This window comes from Delphinapterus leucas, chromosome 15, assembly GCF_059928025.1.
Source record: "Delphinapterus leucas isolate spDelLeu-1000000601 "Yukka" chromosome 15, BTC_Dleu_Yukka2, whole genome shotgun sequence".
Taxonomy (NCBI): Eukaryota; Metazoa; Chordata; class Mammalia; order Artiodactyla; family Monodontidae; genus Delphinapterus; species Delphinapterus leucas.
The window spans coordinates 3,571,683-3,598,482 of NC_143143.1; the positions used below are offsets into that span (position 1 = coordinate 3,571,683).

The 26,800-nt window shown below is 49.8% G+C and overlaps 1 protein-coding gene across 1 annotated transcript; it reads right to left on the reverse strand.

Annotated features, from left to right (window-relative positions):
• Positions 1–1,984: 1,984 nt before the first annotated feature.
• MMD2 (monocyte to macrophage differentiation associated 2) lies at positions 1,985–17,485 on the reverse strand. Its single transcript, XM_022565444.3, has 6 exons — positions 17,322–17,485; positions 15,590–15,750; positions 11,415–11,489; positions 6,780–6,881; positions 5,903–5,972; positions 1,985–2,233 (listed from the first exon to the last, which is right to left on the reverse strand). The coding sequence occupies exons 1-6, from the start codon at positions 17,397–17,399 to the stop codon at positions 2,030–2,032; spliced, it is 690 nt and encodes a 229-aa protein (XP_022421152.2). The 5' UTR covers positions 17,400–17,485; the 3' UTR covers positions 1,985–2,029.
• Positions 17,486–26,800: the final 9,315 nt, after the last annotated feature.

A 26,800-nucleotide genomic window follows, 5' to 3' on the forward strand; every position in this document is an offset into this window, starting at 1 on the left:
AGGAGTGAGTTGGTTGAATGGCGGGTGAACAGAGTCCCCATCAGAGGAACCGGCACCCCAAAAGGTGTGGGAGATAACAGGGCAGGCTGTCTAGGGGAAAATGTAAGACCCAACACCCAGGAGGAGGAACAATGAGATGCAGGTATCAGAGGAGTTCAGCGGGGGCTGGGGGGCCAGTAAAGAGAGCCCGGGTCAGTGTCCCAAGCACCCAGCATTGGCCCTGTCACAGGGCTTTGGTCCCCATCAACCCCTTGATGACGGGACTGTCATCTTGGCCTGCCATGGTGCCATGCTTTGGGAGCTTTCCTAAACAGTATCCCAGAACCCACGTGACCCCTCCCCACCTCAGGCTCAGGCAGAGGTCAGGTCACAGTGTCCCTGCCCCCAACCAGGGGCAAGCCTTGCCCTCCAGCCTGACCTTCCCCCGCAAAGCTTCCCCTCCCCCCCCAACTCCAACCCTGACCCCAAATGATGAGAAGTACTTGGTGGGCTCCACAGGGCAGGTGTGCAGAACAGAGGCAACTTGCAGGGTCTGGGAGTGTCAGTGTAGACACACACACACACACACACACACACACACACACACACACACAGAGGCAAGAGGACAGAACATCCCCAAGGCATCTCCCAGCTCAGAACCTGCCTGCCTGAGGAATGTGTCGGACGATTTAATACCGGCTTGGATATGGGATTCCAGATGCCGGAGTCCTGAAATACCCTGGAATGTACGAGAACTAAGCATAAGGCATCTTGTCTTTGCCCACTTGACTCTGGTTGGGAGTCGTAGAACGAAGCCTGTAGAATGAGACAGATCTTGACCCAGAGAGTCTGAGATTCCAGGTCAGACCCTGGATCTAGGCCTGGATCCCTCCCAGTAAATGTCCCTGTACCGGGTACAGATCGCTGGCCCAGCCCTGGGAGGGGGCCGAGGATAGGCCCCTGGAAGCCTTTTCTTTGGGCTACCGGGGGATTCAGAGGCTGGGGTAACCCAGTCACTCTGCCCAGATCCCTATCAAATCAGCCGAGGCCTTCTCTCTAGGGCTCATCGGAGGAGACTCCAAGGGCCGCTGATTGGCACCCGGTAAGAATCTGAACCACAAACCCTAAACCAGGAGCAAGTACACAAGTTCTTGGGGTCTGCCTGCCCCTCCCCATTCCCACCCCACCCCCAATGAATGGCTCTCATAATTTCTCTGGATTTTTCGGCATGAGAAGAAATGGCCAAGTGACAGCTTTCCCATCCCCAACCACCCATTCCTCTGCACTGAGAACCAGCTACGGTGCAGTAGAATGACAGGGGCTGCTCTGGGTACACTCGGTCTCCCCCCACGGGCCCAAACCGACCCCTCTAGGGGATAAGCTGCTCCCTGACATGGAGACACTGAACTGGTCTGGCCATGACCCCAGGGCAGAGCACACGGGGCAAGCAAGGCAAAGAGGTGCCATCATGAGTGCCAAGTCGATTGGTAGTGGCTTCCCAGAGCAGTCTTGGGAAGGATCCTGATACCACGCCACGCTGCAGTTGATTGGTGATGTCTGCCACGGTCGTGGATATTCACCATCCCTGATCTACAAGCTGGGTGACTTTCCCTGAGCAGGGGACAATTCCCCAGCCAGGACTTTGGTAGCAAAGAAGGAGGCCCTGGCCACCCAGGTATAACTAACCCACTAGACTCCCTGATAGATTTCTCAGGACCTTATAGGAAGCTCATATTGGCCCATCATTCCTCAATTGGCCAGGACCACGTCTGCCCCCTTTTCTGACGATGTTGTATTAGGAAACATTTGTCTAGAATAGGAACACATTACAGGGTTAATTTCTCCTCCGTAAAAATGACTAAATGCTTTCTTTCTCACCTAGGACCCAAGGGGTGGTCTGGCTGTCACCAGAAGTAACCTTGGACCCATCAAAAAGCTCTACCCATAGGAGGAAAGACGGGGGGCCTGGGCGCTGGGCTCAAGTTCACAGAAGCACTCCCTGTGATGCTCTGCTCCAAAAGCCTAAATGTCCTGTGCAGGCTGAGCCACCTCATTTGGACACCTTGGCCTGCAGGGTGCTGGGCAGATACAGGTACCTCCAGATGGCATAGTAGTGGGTACCAGCACCAAATGCCACAAAGAGATGCCAGATGGCGTGGGCAAAGGGGATCCTCCCGTCACTCTTGAAGAACACCGTGCCCAAGCAGTAGAAGACCCCTCCGGTCACCAGCTCCCAGATGCCCTCGGTGTTGGGCTGTCGGCAAGGACAAGGGTGAGCACAGGTCAGATGAGCAGCCAGCAAGACCAGAATCACCCAGCCATTCCCCCACCACCCAAGGCGAGAAGACGTGTGGATGGTGAGGCAGCCCAGAGCCCCAGGTGGGGCATCTCAACACAGCGACGTCATCAGTTCTCCCCACATTCATTCTCCAGTGTAACACATTTCTATCAAAATCTCAAAGAATGTTTTCTAGCTTTGTTATCTTTTTCTAAAAAGCAATCTATCTGGGTGTATCCCCAAAGAAGTGAAAGCAGAGACTCAAACAGGTACTTGTACATCCAAGTTCACAGCAGCATTATTCACAGTAGCCAAAAGGTGGAAGTAACCCAAGTGTTACCCATCAAGAGAAGAATGGATAACAAAGTGTTATTCACATTACGTTATACAATGGAATATTATTCAGCCTTAAAAAGGAAGGAAACTCTGACACATGATACAACATGGATGGACCTCAAGGATGTTATGCAAAGTGCAATCAGCCGGTCACAAAAGGACAGATACTGTAGGATTCCATTTACGGGAGGTCCCCGGAGGAGTCAAAATCATAGTCAAAAAGTAGAAGGGTGGCTCCTGGGGGCTGAGGGTGGGGGAGGGGAGTTAGTGTGTAACGGGGACAGAGTTCCAGTTTGGGACGATGAGAAAGTTCTGTGGATGGATCATGGTGATGGATGCACAGCAAGGTGAAGGTACTTCATGCCCCTGAATTGTACACTTAAAAATGGTTAAAATCATAAATCCTATGCATATTTTATCACACTTTTTTAAAGTAATACATACTCATGGCGAAAAATTTTAGAGAAAAATGAAGTGCAGCAAGAAAAAAGCAGCAGTCCCAGCCCTCTGAGGTGCGCACTATTAACACCTGGGTTTTTGTTGGTTATGGGGGCTCAAAGAACAGGAGGGACGGAGGGAACAGGGAGTAAGAAGAGCCCACTGCCCCCTCTCCCTGAGCCCACTTCCCGCAGGTATCACTGCTTACCACCAGTAACGGTGTCTGCCGGTATCCTTCCAGAATTGTCTAGACACACACGATATACCTACGGTCTGCACTTCATATACATGTACGTGTGCAGGGGAACTAATCATTTTAGAAAAGGGGGCTCGCACCATCCCTGCCGTCCTGAGACATCAGTTCCACGACAGAGTCTTGTGGAGATCAGACTACATCCCCACGTGGAGATCCACGCCAGTCTTTGGAACAGCTGGGTAGTATTTTCATTGAACATATGTATAGTCACGCACCCAGTTCTCAAGAGGTGATACCTGAGTATTAAGGACATATTACAGTAACACTTCCCAGCGCTTACTATGTGCCAGGCCTTGTACACAGCGCAGGGGGCCTTACGTGAGGTAACTAATGCCATCTTCACAGCAATCTCACGAGGCAGGGTGACTATGTGACAGGCATGGACACACGCCCACGACAACATGCCAAGTGAGAAAAGCATGTTGTAGAACAGTGTGATCCCATTTTTGTAAAAGAAAAATAAACAAGTCAATACGTCCGCATATCCACATAGACTTGCCTATAGATAAAAAATGGAGGGAATTCTCTGGCGGTCCAGTGGTTAGGACTCAGCGCTTTCACTGCCAGGGTTCAGTCTCTAGTCAGGGAACTAACATCCCGCAAGCCAAGTGGTGCAGCCAAAAAAAAAAAAAAAATGTAAAAGATACACAACGAACAATTAATGGTGGTTGCAGCTGGGGCATCACATTGGGGAGGGGGTGAGAGGGGGATTTCAGCTCTTTTATACATTTTCAGACAGGACTTATTTTTTGCAGTGAGTATGTATTTAAATATACACTTACAATATATGTATATATGTATTTAAATTATGTAATACATAATTTGATGGATATTATATAATTAATAGATACAACTTAAACATACATATTTAAACAAGTAAACTTGGTGGAGGGAAGGTAATCTGTAAAAATAAATACAAATCACAGGGAAAATGTTGAGTAGGAAAACTAATGGGGAGAGATTTCACTGCCAAGTATTAAGATGCAACAAAAGCTAAAATAAGTAACATGGTTTGGTACTAGTATAAGAATAGGCCAACTTGTGAAACAGACCCACGTATACGTATATGAAGCTAACATATGATAAAAGGAACATTTTTAAATGGTAGGTAAATAACTGCCTAATCACTTGGGGAGGAATCACCATATACATAAGAAACGGCGGTGGGAATACAGAGTTTAAAAAAGTTAAACCGTAAAAGAAACAGGAGAAAATATAGGTAAATACTTACATAAACTTGGGAAAGGGAAGACCTTCCTAACCATAACACTTAAGGTAAAGCCATAAAATTAAAAAAAAGAAAAAGAAAAAAAAAACGTGCTAGATTTGACTACATACATTTTCTTTAAGAGCTATGTATGGATACTAACACACTCAGAAAATTTTCACTTCAAAATATTTTCAACTTTAAAATAAACCGCTACTCATAGATAAGAGATTAATTTAGACAAAGATCAATGCCTCAAATATATATAATATAATGTCATTTAAATTTATAGGATAAGTTATTTATTGGTCATTTCAAACAGATAACAGTCAATTTTAATTTTGGGGAAAAAAAAGAAATATCTATTTAAACACAAATTCCTCCAGCAAGATCTATAGGACATACGTCCTTTCTTCTTTTGAAATAATTTTATTAGCTATAATTGACACACCATAAAATTCACCCTTTTAAAGTTCACAATCTAGTGGCTTCTCGACTACATACATTTTTAACATCTGCCAACAATAATCATTTAAAAGTAAGGAACTGTTACCTGGCCTAGGGAGGTACCAGCAGGCTGAGTTGACCGTGCCCATTTGACAGAAGGGACAACTGAGGCTCAGAGAGGAAAGGGGATCCACCCACGGCCACACAAGCTGCTGCTCTTCCATGGCTGGGGCCCTGAGGCCTCTCCCTGCAAGGCTCTCCTGCTCACAGGGCAAGGTGGTGCAGCCCAAAGATCCCGATACTCGGGGTGGGAGGTTATGGGGCCACATCCCAGCTCAGCCCCTTGAGGGCTGCATGTCCTTGGGCCAGTCACCTTCTCTCTCAGAACCTGAGCATCCTTGTTCATAAAACGGAGGTGGTCACATCCATCTCCAAGGACGCCTGGGGCGGGGAAGTAAGGTCCTGTGAGCAAGCTTCCTGCACGTCACAAGGGCTCAGGACGCACAGTAAAGAGGTCAACCTTCACGTGTCAAGAAGCAGTTTAGGGTGTGGAAGCATCAGAGGGGGTGTCAGAAGTCTGAGACTTGGCTCTGCCTCCATGGCCACCTATGTTATTATTATAGATTTAGTTTAGCGATCGGGTACTTACTCTGCTCCGGGCACCATTCTAATCACTGTCCATGGGTTTTTCTTACTTGATCCCTAAATAGGCGGGAACTGGAGCCCCGAGGGACTAACGAACTCATTGGAGGTGAAGCAGAGAGAGGAGGTGCCGTAGAACCGGGGAGCCGAGCCCTGGGGTGACCTGCACGTTCTCCTGCCTCAGCCCGCAAGTCACGCTGACCCCGGGCCTCAGTTCCCTCGTCTGCCAGAGGAGAAGGTTCAACCTGACAATCTCCAGAGTCACTGTGAGTCCCCTCCAGCCAGACAGGAGGCCCCACGCCGGGTGGGGGCAACTTACCATGGAAAGGATGACCAGGGCGGGGAAGAAGCCCATGACGACGTAGCAGAGCAGCTCCACGAGCTTGTACCTGCCAGGAAGACAAGCCATCTTGGCCTCAGGACAGCCTCCCCACAAGGGATAGCTCCCCGCTCGGGTTAGGAGGGGACACCCTGGCCGGAAGCATGAGAGAAAGGGACTCCACCCTCTGCCCAGCACTCCTGGGCCCAGATTTCATCCAGCTACACCCAGCAGGTGCTGGCAGAGTTGGGTGGCCATGGGAGGGTCTCTTTCCCTCTCGAGACTTGGTTTCCACATCCACGAAATGACATTTGAGGATTGCAAATGCTGGGTGTAGCATGCCTATGGGTGCTTCCCATGCTCAACCCAGGGCAGACATTACTATTCGATCCCCGCACCTTTCCGCACAAGGCCCAAGCAGCCACTCTCCATCCGAGTGGCTGCACCAGCTGATACCTGTTTGCTGTCCCTGGAGATTCCAGGAGTCTGTTATTCCCTTTGGCTTCTCTAGCTCTGCTTCTTTCCCACACTTAATCACTCCCAGCTGTCACTCAGCAGGATGGAAGGAAGTGGGCAGCCCTGAGAGCCTCTCCCCCTTATCCGCTAACACAGCTTCGGGAAGGCAGGTAATACCTGACATCATTCAGTGGGTCTAGGAACCTACAATGCCTTTTTTTTTTTTTTTTTAACTCTTCAGATTGACCCTATGGGCTGTGGACCTGGTGGCCATCAATGGACCTGAACACAGGGATGCCAGGCACAGCTGAGCCCTCATGCTTCTGGGGTTATCCTGGGGTCTTGTCTCACTGGGGGCAGGGAGGAGGCCCTGATGGAGGCACCCCCCCACCTGAGGCCGCTCCCCCAAGCCCTGGCTTACCGCTCATGGAAGAAGAAGACATAGATGGTGCCCACAGAGGCCATGATCCAGACCAGCCATCGCATGTGCGAGGCCCAGGGGCCCAGCTCGCGAAGGTTCAGCCTGGGAGGGAGAGCCAAGGGCACAGCCTGAGGCGGGCACTGGGATCTAGCCCTCCACAGCCAGCCCGTCACAGGAACACCGACCCCAGAGAACCCCTGTCCCCATGGCTCCATGTGTGGGATGTGGCCTCTCACGGGAGGACACGTGGAGAGACAGAAAGGGAAACTGAAACAATAGGCAATTATTAGAGCAAAATTAGCACAACTGATAATGTCCAAGCACTGAAAGAAAAGGGCATCTCAAGCCAGTGGGCATATAAACAAGTAAAGCCTGTTTGGAGAATGTATCGGACTCTGAAGGGCACGTAGCCCGTGGCCCAGGCACTCCAAGTTCAGGGGCTGGCCAGAGGAACGCTGTTTTGCGAGCACACAGAGGCACAGAAAAGGACATTCATCCCAGCAACAGTCCCTGTAGGAAACGCCTGAAAACCGCTCAAACTGGCCACCAAAAGGGGACAGGAATATAAGGTGAGTATCCCTCCAGGCTGGTTACTAATGTATGGACTCTCAGCTCTACATTCACCCTTTTTGCTGGCTGGGTTTTTAACTGAGCTGGGCCTCATGAATTTCTTCCTTTGCAAATGGCACAGCATCAAGTCTGTCAGTAGAGGGTGACGGAGAGACTTTGCAGAAGGAATTCCTTCTTTCCTTCTGGATTCCTGTGACTCTCTCCCAGGCTCCCAGAAAGTGGGCTTTTCTCTCCACTCCTTGGCACAGGTGGTGTCTCCAGGGCCAGGCATCTGTGGGTCCCAGCCTCCTCCAGCCTTTGGCCTCTGTGTGTTTTCTCCAGCTGTTGGCTTAGGCACACAGCCGGGGCCCCAGACAGGGCAGGCCTGTGCCCCGCCCCACACACATGCATTCCTGTCCAGCACGCCGACTGCCTTCAACCTGTGCAGCCGTCTGCACAGCTAAACTGCACGGAAACGCTCCAGATTCCTGCAGAGAGGGACTCTGGTTCCAGAAGATGGTGATTTTTCTTTTGCCCACCTCAATATTTATAACTCTACTGTGTTTGTTTTCCGAAGCACTGGGGAAGGAAGATTCTGTGTCACACTTGATCCTGCCAGTTTTTTCCATCCTTCGTGACATGGTCCTGCTGGCCTCGTGAATCACGTGAATGACGTCTGTGTCCTCTGATTCTCTCTCTCTCAACCCCACATCCAAGCAACCGCCAAGTTCTGCCGACTCTTCCTCCTACAAAGCCCGCAAGCCAGGGCACATCTCCCCACCTCGGCACCTGTACCCCTCCTTCACGGCACAGTTGTGGTTCATTCCTTGTGTCAGTATCCTTGGGACAGTCAACGTCTGCATCCTCCGTGAGACTGTAAATCCCATAAGGAGAGAGAGTCTGTGTCTTTGCTCACAGCCGTATCTTCAGACACCAGCACGGGATGGGCACAGAGCCGGTGCCCAAGTGGTCACAGCCAAGGATAAAGAGTAGAAATCCAGGCACTGAATCAGCCAAGCGGGGGACAGTCAGAGGGCTATTCTAGAAATCTACATCAAGGATAGTTATGGCAGCTGAGCACAAAACCTAGCTTTACTCTAATTGGCAACATCCAAAAAGAAACCTGAGATCACCTGGCTCCCAACAACTACAGGTGGTGCCTGGGGGTGACATGGGGCCATCAGGAGGCGGCCTTGTGGACTGAGTGCCCAGCCACGGCTTCTGGCTTCTCCCCCCTGCTCTCAGCTTCTCCCATGGCTCCCACCTACCCACTCCAGCAGCAGCCCCTCCCTCACCCAGGACCAACACTGCTTCTCGGAGCCTCCATACGCCTGCCCACCTGGCATCCGACAACCAGAAGCATCCTGGTCGGCAGGACAGAAGCACGTCCCCTCCTCCCGCAAAGCCCAGCTGGGCATGGGGCTGCCTCTGACGATGTCTCCAGGCTGACGGCAGCAGGGCTGATTTCCTAACGCTCCCGAGAGTCGCTGATTTCCTGGGGAAAGCTGATGCCGGAAACCCGGGCATCCCCTGCTCTACATCCCCTCTCCCCCACCTTCAGTCACTCAGTCCACTCAGTTTCCTGTAAATGTCTTTTCCATCCATCCATCCATCCATCCACCCACCCATCCATCTATCCGTCCTCTCGACTCCAAGGCTGCTACCAGGGCCCCAGCCATCACAATCTCTCTCCCAGGTCCTTGCACCAGCCTCCTCACACCTCCCTGCTCCCAAGGCATCACCTTTAAGTCCAAAAAAGAAAACTACATCAATATCCTGTTTCAAACCCCCAACCACTCCTCAGTGTAGACCCGCAGCTCCCGTCTGTACCCTGTTCACCACCACACCCGCGCTACAACGGCCCGAGGACCGTGGAGAAACAATCATCCTCAAATGCCGGTCACAGGAGGTAGAGGCCTGTTTACTCGCCCAGAGCCCGTCCGCAAGCAGACTGGACGCTGACTCCTGCGACCAGGACTCCACGACGCTCACCCCATGTTGCCCGAAAGAAGCAAGATCCGAAGGAACGACGATCCCATTAACATGAGGTAAGAAATCAGGCAAAACGACCCTATGATGGTAGATGTCAGGACTGTGGGGGGCAGCGGACTGGGGAGGGGCTGGAGATGTTCTGTTTCTCCACCTGGGTGCTGGCTGCAGCGTGTGGGAACTCACTGTGCATATCCCCCGGGCACGTTTCAAAAGCAGTCGTCGGGCTTCCCTGGTGGTGCAGTGGTTGAGAGTCCGCCTGCCGATGCAGGGGACACGAGTTCGTGCCCTGGTCCGGGAAGATCCCACATGCCGCGGAGCGGCTGGGCCCGTGAGCCATGGCCGCTGAGCCTGCGCGTCCGGAGCCTGTGCTCCGCAACGGGAGAGGCCACAACAGTGAGAGGCCCGCGTACCGCAAAAAACAAACAAACAAACAAAAAAAAGCAGTCATCTTTATGCGCACCGACAAAACCCCGGTGATTAGTTGAGATGATAAAAAAGAACGCTCCGTTTATGACAGCCAAAAATGGGAATTCCCCAGGCAAAAATGGAACAAACTTCTGTGGCTCCCACTCCTCAGAGGCCAACGTGGCTCCCACTCCTCAGAGGCCAACGTGCAGATTCTCAGAGCAGCACACCTCCTCCAGGAAGCCCTCCTGAGGCCGCCTCTGCAGGGTGGTGCCTCCTCTGAGCTCCACGGCTGCATTCGCACAAGCCCGTGTCACCGTGTTGTCACTGTCCTGTCACAGAGCCCCTCTGCCAGCTAGAACCTTAGCGTCCTGACCCCCAGCACTGCCCGGTCACCCAGACACATTCAACAAGTGTGACTGGAACGGCCCTTCTCCCCTCACAGGGGCTCTGCAGGCTTCCCGGCTTTTCGCGTGTGACCTGGGTGTTTCTTTATTCCAGAACTTTCGAAAACCCTGAGGCACTTGCTGGGGGAGTTTATTTTTTTGTTTTTCCTTTTTTAATTTATTTATTTATTTATTTATTTTTGGCTGCGTTGGGTCTTTGCTGCTGTGCGCGGGCTTTCTCTAGTTGCAGCAAGCAGGAGCTATTCCTCGTTGCAGCGCACGGGCTTCTCATTGCGGTGGCTTCTCTTTGTTGCGGAGCATGGGCTCTAGGTGAGGGGGCTTCAGTAGTTGTGGCACATGGGGTCAGTAGTTGTGGCTTGCAGGCTCTAGAGCGCAGTTTCAGTAGTTGTGGCTCACAGACTTAGTGGCTCTGCAGCGTGTGGGATCTTCCCGGACCAGGGCTGGAACCCGTGTCCCCTGCATTGGCAGGCGGATTCTTAACCACTGCGCCACCAGGGAAGTCCCTTGCTGGGGGAGTTTAAACTGGTACAATCTGTGGAGGGTGACTTGGCAACAGTTAGCCAAATGAGTAAGGCCCACTCCTGCCCCCCAGCCGTCCAATCCTCAAATTTACCCCACAAAGATCAGGCTTGGCCATATGAACCTGCTGTTTCTGTAGATCAGAAAAGGTTGCCTCAACAATTCCACCTGATTCGAGCCAACAGAACCAAGCACCTGTGCTGAGTGGCACAACAGCAAGGACTTTCACTGCAGCCCTGTTTGTTATAGCAAAGGAAGGGGGAGTGCCTACGTCATAAATAGTCATCAATAGGGGTGGCCGGGGAACATTATATTGCTGTAAAAAAAAAGAAAGAAAGAAAGAAAAAGGAGTGGGGAAATCTTCAAGGTACAAATACGGAAAGATGTCCCCAAGTCCACAACTAAGAGAATGAAAGCAAACTGCAGTTTGTACAGTATCCTTCCTTTTGTATTAAAGTAGGAAAGTATAAGTATAAATATAAGCATGTGTGCGTGTATTTGCATATATACATATGCATATATGCAAATGTGTGTCTGTACATGTACTCATACATACACGTTTGCTCTTTCCTACACAAAAGCAGTCCGGAAGGATACACAGGAAACTGGTACTAAGTGGTTGCTTCTAGGAAGGAGAATGGGTGGTGGGTGTCTTTTTACCTACACGCTTTTGTGCCAACACATCACCCAGCCAAACACGAAGAAATTCAAACAAAGGAAAGGGAGGACGCCAGCCCTCCCAGGGACCCGCAGAGACACTCACCAGGGCGCGTAGGAGGCCGCGATGAAGAAATAGATGACCATGCGGTCGGACATGTGCAGACAATGCTCCACCGTCCTGTGGCAGAGAAGGCGGGTTACGGGCCCTGCCCTGGACCGACGGGCTTTGGGGGAGCCTGGGCTCGGGGCTGGCGCACCTCCGTCCACCATGACCCCTTGGGCCTCGGTGTCCCCATCTGTGAGTGACCAGAGCAGTGGTCTTCCAACCAGGCTCCCTGTCACCCTAGGAGTTGAATGGAGACACCTTGGGGGTACCACCGAGGACCCTCCTCCCCCTGACAGCATCCTCCCATATTTTAATCAGAGAAAGTCTGCATTCTGTTTTATATACTGGGCTTTTTGAAAGATTTCAAATGATAAAGAATTCAGCAGCTTAAAAAAAAAAAGTGTGACTAACAAACGTAGTAAGGTAGATAGCTAGGGGGAAGCAGCCGCAAGGCACAGGGATATTAGCTCGGTGCTTTGTGACAGCCTGGAGGGGTGGGATAGGGAGAGTGGGAGGGAGGGAGACGCAAGAGGGAAGACATATGGGAACATATGTATATGTATAACTGATTCACTTTGTTATAAAGCAGAAACTAACACACCATTGTAAAGCAATTATACCCCAATAAAGATGTTTAAAAAAAAAAAAAAAAAAAAAGTGTGAGACACAGACTCACAGATACAGAGGACAAACTAGTGGTTACCAGTGTGGAGGGGGAAAGGGGGAGGGGCAACATGGGGGAGGGGATGAAGAGGCACAAACCATTACATATAAAATAGGCTACAAGGGGGATTCCCTGGCGGTCCAGTGGTTAGGACTCAGCACTTTCATTGTGGTGGCCTGGGTTTGATCCCTGGTCGGGGAACTAAGATTCCACAAGCCGTGAAGCATGGCCAAAACACTAAATGAATAAATAATAAAATAAAATAAGCTACAAGGATGTATCGTACAATCCAGGGAATATAGCCAGTATTTTGTAGTAACTATAAATGGAATATAAGCCTTAAAAAAATTGTGAATCACCATGTTGTATACCTGTAACTTATATAATACTGTACATCAACTATACTTCAATTAAACAACGAAAGAAATTCAAGGACCTACTGTATAGCACAGGGAGCTATACTCAATATTTTGTAATAACCTATATTGGAAAAGAATCTGAAAAAGAATATATATATATACAAACACATATACATATATATGTATGTATAACTGAATCACTTTGCTGTGTACCTGTTAACTAACACAACATTGTAAATTAACTATACTTCAATTAAAAAATAAAATAAAAATAAAAATGAACTTAAAAATGCATACTCAGGGCTTCCCTGGTGGCGCAGTGGTTGAGAGTCCGCCTGCTGATGCAGGGGACACGGGTTCGTGCCCCGGTCCAGGAGGATCCCACGTGCCGCGGAGCGGCTGGGCCCGTGAGCCATGGCCGCTGAGCCTGCGCTTCCGGAGCCTGTGTTCCGCAACGGGAGAGGCTACAACAGTGAGAGGCCCGCGTACCGCAAAAAACAAAACATACTCAACAGAAGTCTAGCAAGCAGAAGAAAATATGGAAAATTAAATGTTTATTAATTCTATTCTATTCTCCTTTCATTAAAGAAAAATAAGTGCAAAACCAACAAACCTAGGTGCCCCCTGAAGACCCTCTGGGTTCTGGCATTCTGGTTCAGGTCCAGGCTCTGAAGCCATAAGACCTGGGTTCGAATCCCAACCCTACCACAGAGGGACTAGGGCCTTGAGCAAGTTACTTACCCTCCCTGGTCTCAGCTCCCTCAGCTGTAAAACAGGGAGGACACTGGCCACCTATCGGGGTCGCTGTGAGGACGAAGAGGGTCAGGACTCAGCACAGCGCATAACAGGAAGTGCTCATAAACGTTACTGTTTCCCTTATGACCTCCCCTTGAAGAGCAAATTACAGTCATCAATACCTCTGACCAGCGTGGTAGCCAGCCTCCAAAATGGTACCTGAGGAGCCCCACTTTCTGGTCCTCACACCTGTGTGCGGCCCCTCCCACAACAAATATGGCAAACATATGGAACCAACAGGAGGTTGCAGAAATGATGGTGTGTGGTTTCTAAGGCTAGATCATAAAAGATATCACAGCCTCTGCCTTGTTCTCTTGAATCACTAACTTTGGGAGGGGACGAGCCATGTGGCCGAGGGGAGGTCCACGTGGGAAGGACTGAGCACCCACAAGCATCCAGCACCGACATGTCAGGCCTGGGAGGGAGACACCTTGGAAGTGACTTCTCCAGCCCAGGTCCAGCCTTCAGGTGACGGCAGCCCCGGGCAGCATCACGACTACATCAGCAACCTTGAACCAGAAACACACATCTAAGCTCCCAAATTCCTGCCTCTCTGAAGCTTTGAGAAAGAATCAGGGTTTACTGTTATTTGAAGCCTCTACTATGATTCAGGGTAATTTGTTACGCAGCAGCGGATAACTAGTACAGACTGTGATTCTATCTAGCGACTGCAGCCTTCATTACATTTGGCCGTGTTTCTATCTGATGCTGGGTTAACTGCAAGTCTTCCTAGAGATAAAAAGAACAGCAGCTGATACATACAGAGCACGTTCTATAACCAGAGCACGTTCTAAGCTCTTTACGAGCGTTAACTCTTTAATCCCACCTAGGAGGCAGGGACCACACTTTTCATCCACCACGTCACAGATGAGGACACTAAAGGGCAGCACCGTCACACCACTGGTAAGTGGGCCCCAAACCCAATGACCGCTGTCTTTAGAAGAAAAAGGAGAGGGAGATTTGGACACAGAGGCACACGGGGAGGAAGGCCTGTGAAGACAGAGGCAGAGATTGGAGTGATGCTGCCGCAAGCCAAGGAACCATGGGAACCACCAGAAGCTGGAAGAGGCAGGGAAGGGTCCTCTCGTAGAGACATGGCCCTCCTGATGCCCTGATCTCGGGTTTCTGGCCTCCTAACTATGAGAGGCTAAGTTCCTGTTGTTTCAAGCCCCCCAGTGTGTTGTAATTCATTACAGCAACCAGGAGCCACAGAGAGGAAAGAATGGGGACAGGAGGGGCTGGGATACAGCAGAGTCACAGGGCTTCTGGGGGCAAGAGGGGGCATTGGACATGGGGACCAGTGGTCACTGCAGCTGCTACAATGGACCAGAGCGTCCCCTCACTTTATGGGGGCCCTGGAAACCCAGAATCAACACTGGCTTGGACACAACTAGGTGACCTTGCGCAAGTCACGTTCCAGATTCAGTGTCGTCATCCACAAGACAGGGATTCTACAAGCTGCAACGTGGTGAGCCCAGGACATCACGGTCAGTGAAAGAAGCCAGTCACAAAAGGCAGAAGCGTCTCAAGGGTCCACCAACAGATGAAGCGATAAACAATGTGTGGTCCATCCATACAGTGGAATATGATTCAGCCTCGAAAAGGAAGGTGATTCTGACACCTGCTACAACACGGATGAACCCTGAGGACACTGGGCTCACGAAAGGATAAATATTATACGATTCCACTTACATGGGGTACACAGAGCAGTCAAATTCATAGAGGCAGAAAGTAGAAGGGTGGGTGCCAGGGGCGGGGGATGGGGAGTTAGCGTTTAATGGCGACAGAGTTTCAATTTTCGAAGATGAAAATGTTCTGGAGATGATGCTGGTGATGGCTGCACAGCAAGGTGGGTGCAGTTAACACTACCGAACTGTACACTTAAAATGGTTAGGATGGTAAATTTTATGTCCTGTGTATTTATCACAATTTTTAAAAAATTAAAAACAAATCAAAATTAAAATCCAGGATTCTAATGCCTACGTCGCAGAATTATTGGAAAGATGCAGAGGGACATCTGCAGAATGCCTGGAACCTAGGGGGAGCCCAGAAGGGGGCGATTATCATGACGATTATGCGGGTCCCTCACAATGACCCTGGGAGCGAGGGGCTTGTTCTTCCGGACTCGCAGAAGTGAGCAAACGAGGCAAATGAGGGTGAGGTGGTCCGCCCACGTGGGAGTCAACCCCGCCGGCCCGAGGCAAAGACGGCACAAGGCCTTCCATCCAGGGCCCCTCCTGGCTCAGCCAAGCGTGGCCCGAGGCATCCTGCCTCACCCCTCAGCCCACCGTGGGTCCCAGCCCTGGTCACCCCTCCAGGAACTCGCCCCCTCCCATGGGCTAGGCAGCAGGCACCTGAGGTGGCTCTTCTTCCAGGAGATCGTGTGGAACACGGTGGACACCACGAAGAGCCCACAGAGGCCGAGGCCGTAGATCCAGGCAGAGATGGTCTCCCAGTCATCGTCCGACAGGAAGTAGAGGTTGGAGCTGCCAAGGATGCTGGGAATGATCCAGAGCTGGAAGCAGGATGGAGAGAGGTGCTGCAGGGCCAGCCTTTGGAGTGGGGTCCAGGCAAATACAGAGCCCCTGAGCAACCCGAGCCTTTTCTCCAGACCTGCACTGTCCAACAGGACTTCCCATGATGGTGGGAAGGTTCCAGATCTTCACTGTCCAACAGAAATTCTATGATGGAGGGAAGCCTCCATCATAGACTCTGGACTGCCCAACAGAACTTCCTACAATGGTGGAAACATTCTAGATTTGCACTGTCCAGTATGGGAGCCACTAGGCACACGCAGCTACTGAGCACTTGAAATGTGACTCGTACCACTGAGGACTTGAAGTTTTCATTTTAATTGGTTTCAATTTCAATTCCAACAGCTACACGAGACCAGAGGCTACCATACTGGACAGCATAACTCTACAGAATATCGTGGTAAAACAGGAAGCCAAGATCTCCTCTCTTCAAGAAGCATCTCTGGCCACTGCCCCCCACCCCCTGGGTCCACTGATACCCCAGCCTCCCGGTCAGGGCACACCGCTTCATGCCTCTGTGCTGTTGCACCTGTGGTTCTCTGTGAAGAAGGCATCCCTCCCTATCATGTCTACTCTTCGAAGCCTGGTTTATCCATCGTTCCCTCTGAGAAGTCTCAGAACTCGCCGAAGCACTGGGGGTACAGGGTCCCTGCAAGGGTTTGCCCAATTTCGTGTGTTAGGAGCACTTTTTCTGGAGAGAGATTCTACAGCAGCCCCAGCCAACAGAACTATAACGTGGGTGGCCCAGGTAATTTTAGATTTTGTAGTCACCACATTTTGAAAAGGAAATTATTTATAGGTGAAATTAATTTTAATATTTTGCTTAGTCCAATATATCCAAAATTTCATTTCAATGTGTAATTAATATGAAAAGTATTAAGAAGATACCTTACATTCTTTTCTTTCCATGCTAAGTCTTTAAAAGCTGGTGTGTATTTTATACTCACAGCACATGTCAATTCAGACAAGCTGCATTTCAGTTGTATGAGGCCAGTGGCTACCAAGCTGGACAGAGTAGGTCTAGAGCTTCATTAAATCCTCAAAGGGGCCCACGCACCAAAGGGTTAAGGACCACTGCCCAGAGAAGGATTTCTTACACAAGGCTGGGGTGGGGGGAGACGGCAAGTATTCCAGGCAGAGGGAACAGCATGTGCAAAGGCACGGGGTCATGCCTTCTATTTCAGAAACAGCAGGTGGCTCAGGGCGCTGGAGCCTGGGGACAAGATCGTGGCAGTGGAAGGTGGGCCAACATAACACAGAGGCTAAGACCTATCTGGGAGCTTGCTACCGAGCCTGGATGCTGTACAAGGTACTAGGGAGCCACTGAAGGTTCTTAAAGTAAAAGAGAGGCACGCTCAGCACCTCCAATTTCCCCAAATGACCTTCCCTCGAGATCCCACACGCTCTTCCAAGGGCCATGGAAGACTTGAGAACAGGCCATGGAAGACTTGAGAACAGGGACATTGCCATGGAACGGAAACACAATCTCTCCAAGGGCAAAGAGGCTGCGTCCGCAGCCCCCCTCTCCAGCTCTCATCCCCCCAAGACTCACAGCATGGGTGGCGCAGTTGGCGGCATGCTCATACTCCGTGGGCTGGTACCTCCTGTGGGCAGGGACTCGGTGGTTCATGAACCTGGAGGGAGACACACAATTCCTGGAAGCTTGGCTGGGAAGCCGGGAGCGGCCCGGGTCACAGAATTCCCAGGAGGCCTTAGGACCTCGGCCCCTGCTGGTGGGAAGAGGGTCCCCCTCCCCTCCCGTCCCCTTTCCCTCCTCCTCTCCCCTCCCCCTCACGCTCCCCTCTCTCCCTCCCTCCCTCCCTCTCTCTTTCCATTACACTTTTTTTGCACTATCCAACATTTTGTGCTTAATCCCCAAAGTGGTGTTTGCTGAATATCGGGTTGCAGGGAATTTCCTGGCGGCCCAGCGGTTAAGACTCGGTGCTTTCACTGCTGTGGTCTGGGTTCGATCCCTGGTCGGGGAACTAAGATCCCGCAAGCTGCGCGCCACAGCCAAAATAAATAAATAAATATTGGGTTGCAGCATCCTCTTCATTTCTTACTTGTAATTTTCTGTAAGCATAACAGACACACAATAGAGCTCCCCAAGGTACGGCTGGATGGACTTCGACGTAGGCACATGCCCACGTGACCACCAGAGCCTCTTCTGCACACCCTAGAAAGCGCCTTTGTTACTGAACCCAGGTCCGGCCGCTCGCCGCTCGAAAGCCAGTTCTCGAGAGACAAGTGTTGGTAGGAAAGGAAAGGTTGCTTTATTTTGGAGGCCGGCAATCGGCGAGGAGGGTGGACGCCTGTCCAAAGGCCGACTCCACCCCCCGCCGACAATCAGGGGGCAAGAGCTTTTACAGACAGAGGGAGGGGGCTACATGCAGGAACAGCGCAGTCAGCTCTGACAGTCGTCTTGAAACTGGTCCTCAGTGGTCTGACCAGCGTCATCTCGATTGTTTTAGGTACAGTTAATCTTCGGTTCCAGGGTCGGTTTGTTTCCATTTCTTTGGGCCAATTCTTGGAATTGTGGCAGCTTATGTCATGGCTACAGCCTGGTCATCACGTAGTTAATGTCTTCCACCTGGTGGGGTTTCAGTACCTATAAGACAGCTCACAGGATATGGCTCAGAATATTATCTCTAGCCCTTGAGGAGGAACTAAAGGTCCTTGACTTTGCTTAATGACTGAACTATTATTATTTGGTCTCCTTTGACTGTGTTCCTCTGTTATTGCATTTTCTCACTTCTCTGATTAAACTTATTCTTTGGCTAAATTTTTTCCACAGACAAAAGGCAGGCTGAGGACATGGGGGGGGGCGGCAAGGACCATAGCGTCCTGCTCCATTTCACCTTTATACCCCTTCCCAGGGGTACTGCCCCCCAAGGACACCCCCCTCTGACACTGCCACCATAGACTAGTTTTGCCTATTCTTGAACTTCCCATCAGTGGGATCACACAGCACACACCCTCTGGGTCCAGCTCCTTGGGCTCAGCATGACTTTTGCCAGCCTCAGTAATTGGCTGTTTTCGTTGCAGTAGAGTATTCCACCCGGTGAGTGAACCACAAGTTATTTATCCCATCTACTGGAGGCGGACGTTCCAGCTTGGAGATGTTATGGTAACTCTGCTACGAGCATTCACTGTAGTGAACATATGCATTCATTCCCGCTGGGCGTAGATCCACACGTGGAATGGACAGGTGACTCTATCTTGACAATGAACATTCCTTTTTTTCTTAACTTTTTTTTTCTTTTTTGGTTGCACCGTGCAGACTGAGGGATCTTTGTTCCTGGACCAGGGATCGAACCCATGCCCCTTGCAGTGGAAGCATGGAGTCCTAACCACTGGACCACCAGGGAAGTCCCAACAATAAGCATTCCTGATGCTCTGGTGTCTTGGAATCTTCCAAGCCCCATCCACTGCCTCCGCCCCATTCTCTCACCTGATCCTCACGGGAGCTCCTGGTACCTGCAGGCTACCATGGAGCCACAGAGCCACCACCATGCCGGGTTTACGGAGGGGAAGCTCCAGGGCAGAGTTAGGAAGTGACATCACCCAGGTGGGATGGGACATGGCCACACCTGGCTGACCAAACTCTCTGCAGGGGTCTTCAGGTCAGGCTGGCGGTGGGGGAGATGAGATCTGCAAACACCTGGCTCTCGGGCGGCAGGCAGGACCACGCTGGCTCAGAATCAGGTAAGTGGACAGTTCACCTTGGACTTTGCCAAGAATCATCCACCAGGTGGGGTTAAACTCCACTAAAACACAAAAAAAAGTTCCCCCACACCCCAGGAACCCAATTATTACTATAAAGACCCACACAAATGAGAAATGGGTGTATGGTTCAGAACAAAGGGCACAATGCAGTACAGTGCACAGAGCATTTATTAAGTGCCCACTGTATGCTGTGTCCGTGCTAGGGGCTGTCCATGTAGCATTTCTTGAGTACCTTCTGTATGCTGGATCTATGCCAATAAAGCAAATACAGTAACAACAAAAATAGGGTTATGGGTTGAATTGTGTCCTCCCAAAATTCCTATGCTGAAGTCCTAACCCCGAGGACCTGAGAATGTGGGACCTATTTGAAAAGAGTTGTTGCAGATGTAATTAGTTAAGATGAGGTCATACTGGAGGGGGGGGGTGAGCCCCTAATCCAATATGACAGGTGTCCTTATAAGAAGAGGAGAGACACAGAATGAAAACAAAAGGCAGAGACTGGAGTGATGCAGCTTCACGCCACGGATGCTGGCAGCCACCAGGAGCTGGGAGGGAGGCCTGGAGCAGACTCTCCCTCAAGTCTCCAGAAGGAACCAACCCCGCAGACATCTTGACTTCGGACTTCCGGCCTCCAGAATGGAGAGAGACCAGATTTCCGTTATTTTAAGCCGCTAAGTGTGTGTTCGTTTGTTACCACAACCCCGGAGACACTGACACAGGTACACACAGTGTTAGCTTTGATAGATTCTGCCCAAAAGCCCCCCAAAGAGGCGGTGCTAATTTACGCTCCCTCCACTAGGGCTGGGGGGGTGGGGGTCTGAGGCCAACCGTGAAGGGGGTGCAATGGACGCCTTTCTTCCCAGCGGGAAACCAAGTCTCCTCCACCTGTTACTGGGCTGCCCTCTCCCCTGCTCCTTTAACAAACAGCAACAAGCCACCCGCGGTGCCAGCCCCTCGGATCTGAGGGTGATGTCATGGTTGCCGTGGCGACCTGGATGGGCAGTTATTTATTTATTTCTGGGTTCCACAAAACTTTCCTTGTCTGTCACCCAGCCCTGCAGCTATTAGAGAGAGAGAGAGAGAGACAGGGGTCGGGGGCCAGGGCCCCAGGGCCAGGGGCAAACGCCCAAGAAACAGAGTTCCCACAGCCCTCAAGAAAGGAGAACTTTTTCTTTCACTCCTTGTAGCCTAATTTCTTTCTTCCTAAACCTCTAGGCAGGCGTTTGAAGAGGACAATTAATTCACTGTTTACGTTTTTAATTTTCCTTTTAATTTATATTCAGTAAAATTTCCCCTTTTGCTACACATTTTTATGAGTTTTGACAAATGGAGAGAGTTGTATAATTGCCACCATAATCAAGATAAATAAAAGGTCCATCACCGCCCCCCCCATTTGCCCTCCTGCCCCCTGGTGCCCTAACCCTCCCCGCAGCCCAGTAACCACTGCTCTGTTCTCTGTCCCCATAGCTTTGCCCTTTTCCAGAACATCATATAAACGGGATCATATAGAAGCTCTACAGACCTTTTTTTTTAATGTCTAAAGAGAATTGATTGCATAAAATCAAGTGTATTCTTAGGTGAAAAGAAACTGTGCTTTGAATGCCGAACAGGGACTTAGTAATTAGCTCTTGTTTTCTGTGAGAAGAAAATGATGAACCCGCCTAACATTACTATTCTTGGCTGTCATCTCAACCCTTCCAGGCTTCCCCCCACCCCCCCCCGCCCCAGCACAGCCTTTTGAGTTTGGCTTTTCTCACTCAGCTTAAGGCAGGTGAGATTCATCCACGCTGTTGCCTGGGTCAATGGTTCCTTCCTTTTTATCATTGAGAACTATTCCATCGTAAGGATGTGTAATGACTTGTTTATCCATTGCCCAGCAGAGGGACAAGGGAGTCATTTTGAACAGCTGAAATTCAGAGATAACGTTTAGACTGTCTGGAACAGCGCTGGCAGTCAGCTAGGCAGCCTTCAAGATTGTGGGAAATTTCAAAGAGTCGACATTTCTAGCAAGCTGCCGCTGGTTCAACGAAAAGAGGGAAATGGGCCTTTGGCCTGCCTTCTGGAGAACAGAATCCCCATTCTGTGGCCAACCCTTGCCACTTAGATAACCACGTGGCCACTGCATTTGATGGGGGTGGGGAGGGCAACTCCACATGGAGGGCTCCCAAACTGAGCTGGCAGGGAGACAAGGACAGAAGGTTGCCTTCCACCCTGAACTGGAGAGGGCAGGGCTTCGGAGCCAGGCACAGCTGGGTGGAAAGTCCCTGTATGATCACTTAGCTGCTGTGTGACATAGGGGAAATGTCTTAACGTCTCTGGGCTGCAACTTCCTTGTGTGTTAAAGGAGATAATAGTACCTAGCCTGCAGGTACCATGAAATGAGACGGTTCAAGAGCCCATACGGGGATGTCTGACATACAGCAGTGCTGGGAGAATAAGTGTTCTTTCCCCCTCTCCCTGGGGAGCTCCCCTACGGAGCCAGGCACCGTTTCCTTACTGGACCCATCCTGGTACTTCACAAAGAGCGCCCCATTAAAGCCCACAACATCCTCGCAAAGTAGTTACTATTATTCCAATCTGAAGAGAAGAGGTCAGACCAGCGTTTCTCAGTCTTGGCCACACATTAAGAATCATCCGGGAAATGGATGGGTGGATAAACAAAACGCAGTCCAGCCACACAACAGGATATTATTCAGCCATCATACCTGCTACAATGAGGGTAAACCTCAAACACACGATGCTCAGTGGAAGAAGCCAGACACAGAAGGTTCCACATTGCGTGGCCCCATTTATATGAAATATCCAGCCAGGCAAATCCATAGAGACAGACAGCAGGTCAGTGGTTACCAAGGGCTGGGGGCAGGGGGAGAAACTGTTTAATGGGTACAGGGGTTCCTTTTGGGGTGATGGAGATGTTGGTTGTACAGCACTGTGAATGTACTGCATGCCACTGAATTGTTCACTTTTAAACGGTTCATTTTATGTCGTGTCAATTTTACCTCGATGTTTTTAAAAGCTAAGAAAACGAATCACCTGGGAAGCTTTTAAATATGCCAATGCCCAGGCTATACCCCAGACCAGAGAGGCTGCAATCTCTGGGGCTGGAACCCAGGCATGGATATTTCTAAAGCTCCCAGGGTGGGACTTCCTTGGTGGTCCAGTGGCTAAGGCTCCGAGCTCCCAATGCAGGGGGCCCAGGTTCCATCCCTGGTCAGGGAACTAGATCCCGCATGCCGCAGCTGAGAGTCCGCATGCCACAACAGAGATCCCGTGTGCCGAAACTACGACCCGGAGCGGCCAAATAAATAAATATTTAAAAATAAATAAAATTCCCAGGCTGAGAAGCGCTGAGGTAGGTTCATTAAAAACCCAAGATGCTAAACTGGCCTGTGACTAAAAGTTACACAGACCTGGACAGAAACTAGTAACAGGAATTAACCTGAATGTTTAACAGGTGAGAGGTAAATGCAGAAAAAGAGGCCTGAAAGATAAAGGAGAGATGGGTGGATTTGGGGGTGCTGGTCACAGAGGACTTCCCTCATATTTTAATTTCCAGGATGAGGTAGAAGATAATTTGACCTGTATTGTTTGACTTTTTATGAGATTATATTCAAATTTTCCTTGCATAACTGAAAATAAGTCTTTAAAACTGTATCATGAAGAAAAATGGGAAAAAAGGAAAACTGAAAGAAAAAAGAAGAAAAACTGTATAATGACATGGGAAATGTTTGCCATATAATACAAAGTGAGAAAGAGAGAATCTGTAATTCGTTATGATTATAATAAGGTCAAACTATGTTGTGGATGGAAGAAAACACACATAAATGAAATACAGATTTGTGGTGAGGCAGTAGGATTCTTTTTTTTTTTTTTTAGTAGAATTCATTTTTGATGACATACTTCTTCTTCTTAAAAATTCTTTTAAGGGAGTTGACGGGAGATAAAGGTGGACTGCCTATCAGATCACAGTACCGTATCAAGGGCTGAATTTCTGGGAGAAGTAAGCATACTGCGGTTACACGGGAGAACGTCTTTGCTTTAGGAAATACCCACTGCCGTGTTTAAGGATGAAGTGTCCAGATGTCTGCAACTTATCCTCAAAAGGTTCAAAAAGAAGAGAAAGCAGCAAAGCCAACATTGCAAAATGTTAACATCTGGTGACTCAGTGAATGACTGGCACCTAGATGTTCACTGAACTTTTCTCGCAACCTTTCTATGTTAGTTTGAAATTTTTCAAAATAAAATGTTGGGGGTGGAATTCTTTTCCTGTCATTATGCTAATGCTTTTACAATATAAAGGTTTAATCGCACATGACTGTCGCCAGAAAAGGCAAGAAGGAAGGGGTGCGGGGCGTCCCAGAGACATGATGGTCAGAGGCACTGAAGACCGCAGAGGAAACTTCTGGAAGCCGGAAGGGCATCAGGAAAAGCTTGGTGGCTGGAAGGAGGAGGCATGTTTCGAGCCTGGGAGGGAACCCACGAGGCTGGAGTGGGAGCTGCAGAAGGGGCAGGGGGTCACAAAGCAACACCAGTTCCTATATCCCAAGGTTCCAGCTTTCCAGAAGGGGCAGGGGGACAGTCATCTCCCAGCACCCATTCTCCCCTCCTTCCCTGGGAACGCTGACCTTTAACTTGGCACACGGATGCCCAGAATAAAGGAAGTCGCCGGAGGAAAACATCTGGAGGTAGGCTGTCTTCCTACCATCACCCAAGTACAGTAGGACTGTCGAGCTTTCTGGCAGCAGGGGAACTTCAAACTTATGCCCATAACTCCCTGAAGACATCATTGATGTACCTCGGTTTTACAGATCCCACAATTTGAACTTTCTTAACGGATCATGAAAAGCAGAAAATAATATGACTTTATTTTCTACTTTTCATGATCAATTAAGCTTTTTCATCGGCTCTCCCATTGGCCACAGGACAACAGCCATACTTTCCAATATGCTTCCAATTTATTGATGGTGCCACTAGATGGATGGGTAGGTGGGGTAGGTAAGTAGAGAGAAGGCAGGCAAATAGCTTTCTAGACAAATAAGTGGATAGTTGGATAGATGTCTGGATGTCTGGATGGATGGATAGAAGGAAGCAAGGAAGGAAGGATGGATGGATGGATGGATGGATGGATGGATCGGGGTGGGGGATGTTGCGGTGGATGGAAGGATGGGTGGAGGATGGAAGATTGGCGAGATGAGTGGAGGTGTCAGTCATTTGGGGTGCTATAACAAAATGCCATAGATTGGGTGGCTTAAATAAGATACATTTATTTCTAAGAGTTCTGGAGGCTCAGAAGTCCAAGATCAAGGTGCCAGCAGATTCAGTGTCTGGTGCAGACGGCAGCCTTGTTGCTGTGTCCTCACAAAGTGGAAAGATAGCTCTGATGTCTCTTCCTCTTCCTGTAAGGGCACTAATCCCATCATGAGGGTCCCACTTCATGACCTGATCTAACCCTAATTACTTCCCAAAGGCCCCACTTCCAAATACCACCACATTGGGGGTTGGGACTTCAACATACGGATTTTAGGGAAACACAAACATTCTGTCCATAGCACGCCACCACTGGTCCCTCAAACTTATGTACTTCTTGAATGTAAAATGCATTCATTCCATCCCAACAAGCCCCAAAGTCTCAGCTCAACCCAGTATTACCTCTAAAGTCCAAAATTCAAAGTCCCATCTAAACATCATCTAAATCAGACATGCGTGAGACTCAAGGTACAATTTATTCTGAGGCAAAATTCCTCTCCAGCTGTGAGCCTGGGAAACCAAATAAATTATGTGCTTCCAAAATACAATGGTGGGACAGGCACAGGACAAACATACAGACATTCCCATTCCAAAAAAAAAAAAAGAAAATATACCAAAAAGACAGAAGGGGTGATGGGTCCCAATGAAGTCCAAAACGTAGCAAGGCAAGTTCCTTGAGATCTTAAGGCTCAAGAATAGTCCTCTTTGATCCGATGCCCTGCCCTCCAGGCCCCCTGGGGTGACAGCATAACCTCCACAGCTCGGCAGGTCACCCCACCTCTGAGACACTGGGCAGGGCCCCACCCTTTGAACCAGGAGCAGCCAGCCCCGCCCTGAGATCTAGAAACTGCGTTCGTCATCATCCTTCCCTTTTCCAGGGAAACAGCACATGTGTGCAGCCCTCCTCCATCCCTTTGGTCCCGGCTTCAGAGGGAGGCTGACTCGGCCCATGGTCCACATCAGCGCTAATCTCCTTATGAATGGTCTGTGGGCCTCACCCGTGATGCTCCCTTCTGAACACGTGCTCGTTTTTACACTATAGATAGGCTGAGAATTCTCCAAATCTTTACATTCCGGTTCCTTTTTGCTTAATAATTCCTTCTTCGATTCATTTCTCTCCTCCCGCATCTCACTATAAGCAGCTGGGAGGACCAAGCTGCTGCATCAACACCGGGCTTAGGCAACCTTCTCAGCGCATCATCCAATCCCACCACGTGCAAGTCTTACCTTCCCCGGAACATGGACACAACTCGGGCAAGTTCTCGGCTGCTCTATACCAAGGATATTCTCTCCATTGTCCAGTAACATGCTCCTCACTTCCACGTGAGATCACACCACACTGGCCTTTAGGGTCCATATTTCTGCTAACATTCTGTTACCGATTGTTACGAATTCTCCAAGAAGGTGAAAGCTTTCTCTACCACTCTCCTCTTTGGCTGAGTCCACACCAGAATCACCTTTAAAAGTCCCTTCTCGGCTTTTTCTGGCACGAACTTCAAGACCCTCCCAGTCTACACTCCTTCAATCCCAGCTCCACTCCTTACCAGCCGCGTGTCCAGGGACAAGTTACTCAAGCTTTTCGGGCCTCAGTTTTCTTATCTGAGCAATGGGGATGTTATCAGCCTCCACCCAGGGGGATTCTAAAAGGATGAAATGGGTTAATCTGTGCACAGCGCTCAGCACATGTTGATACATGACCGAAATTGATGATTCTGTTACTATAAATCCTCCATCTTATTATTGAACCCATTTGACAGCTGAAAAAACTGAGGTCCTGAAAAACCAAATCACCTGCCTAACACATGACAGCTAGGAAAGGATGGAGCCAGGATTTCAGCCCGGGATTGTCCAAGCTTGAGACCTGGGCTCCAGGGAGGTAATAACACCTGCCTCGCAAAGGAGAAGACATGATGTGCCAAGTGCCCCACGCACAGTAGGCACTTGTACATGTTTATCATTCTCTGCCTCCTCCATCACCTCTGGAAAAGATGCTATGACGTGTCTAAGTAAGGAAAGAAGAAGCTTTGCTTTAAAAATCAGGCCTCATCACTTCACACC

Bases quoted from the DNA above. Each gene is read 5' to 3' on its own strand.
- MMD2 (XM_022565444.3), bottom strand. From the start codon at position 17,399: ATGAACCACCGAGTCCCTGCCCACAGGAGGTACCAGCCCACGGAGTAT. The intron at 11,490-15,589 runs GTGCCTGCTGCC...TCTCTGCCACAG, and splicing joins TGGAAGAAGAGCCACCTCAG to GACGGTGGAGCATTGTCTGC. The intron at 5,973-6,779 runs GTAAGCCAGGGC...TCTTCCTGGCAG, and splicing joins GTCTTCTTCTTCCATGAGCG to GTACAAGCTCGTGGAGCTGC.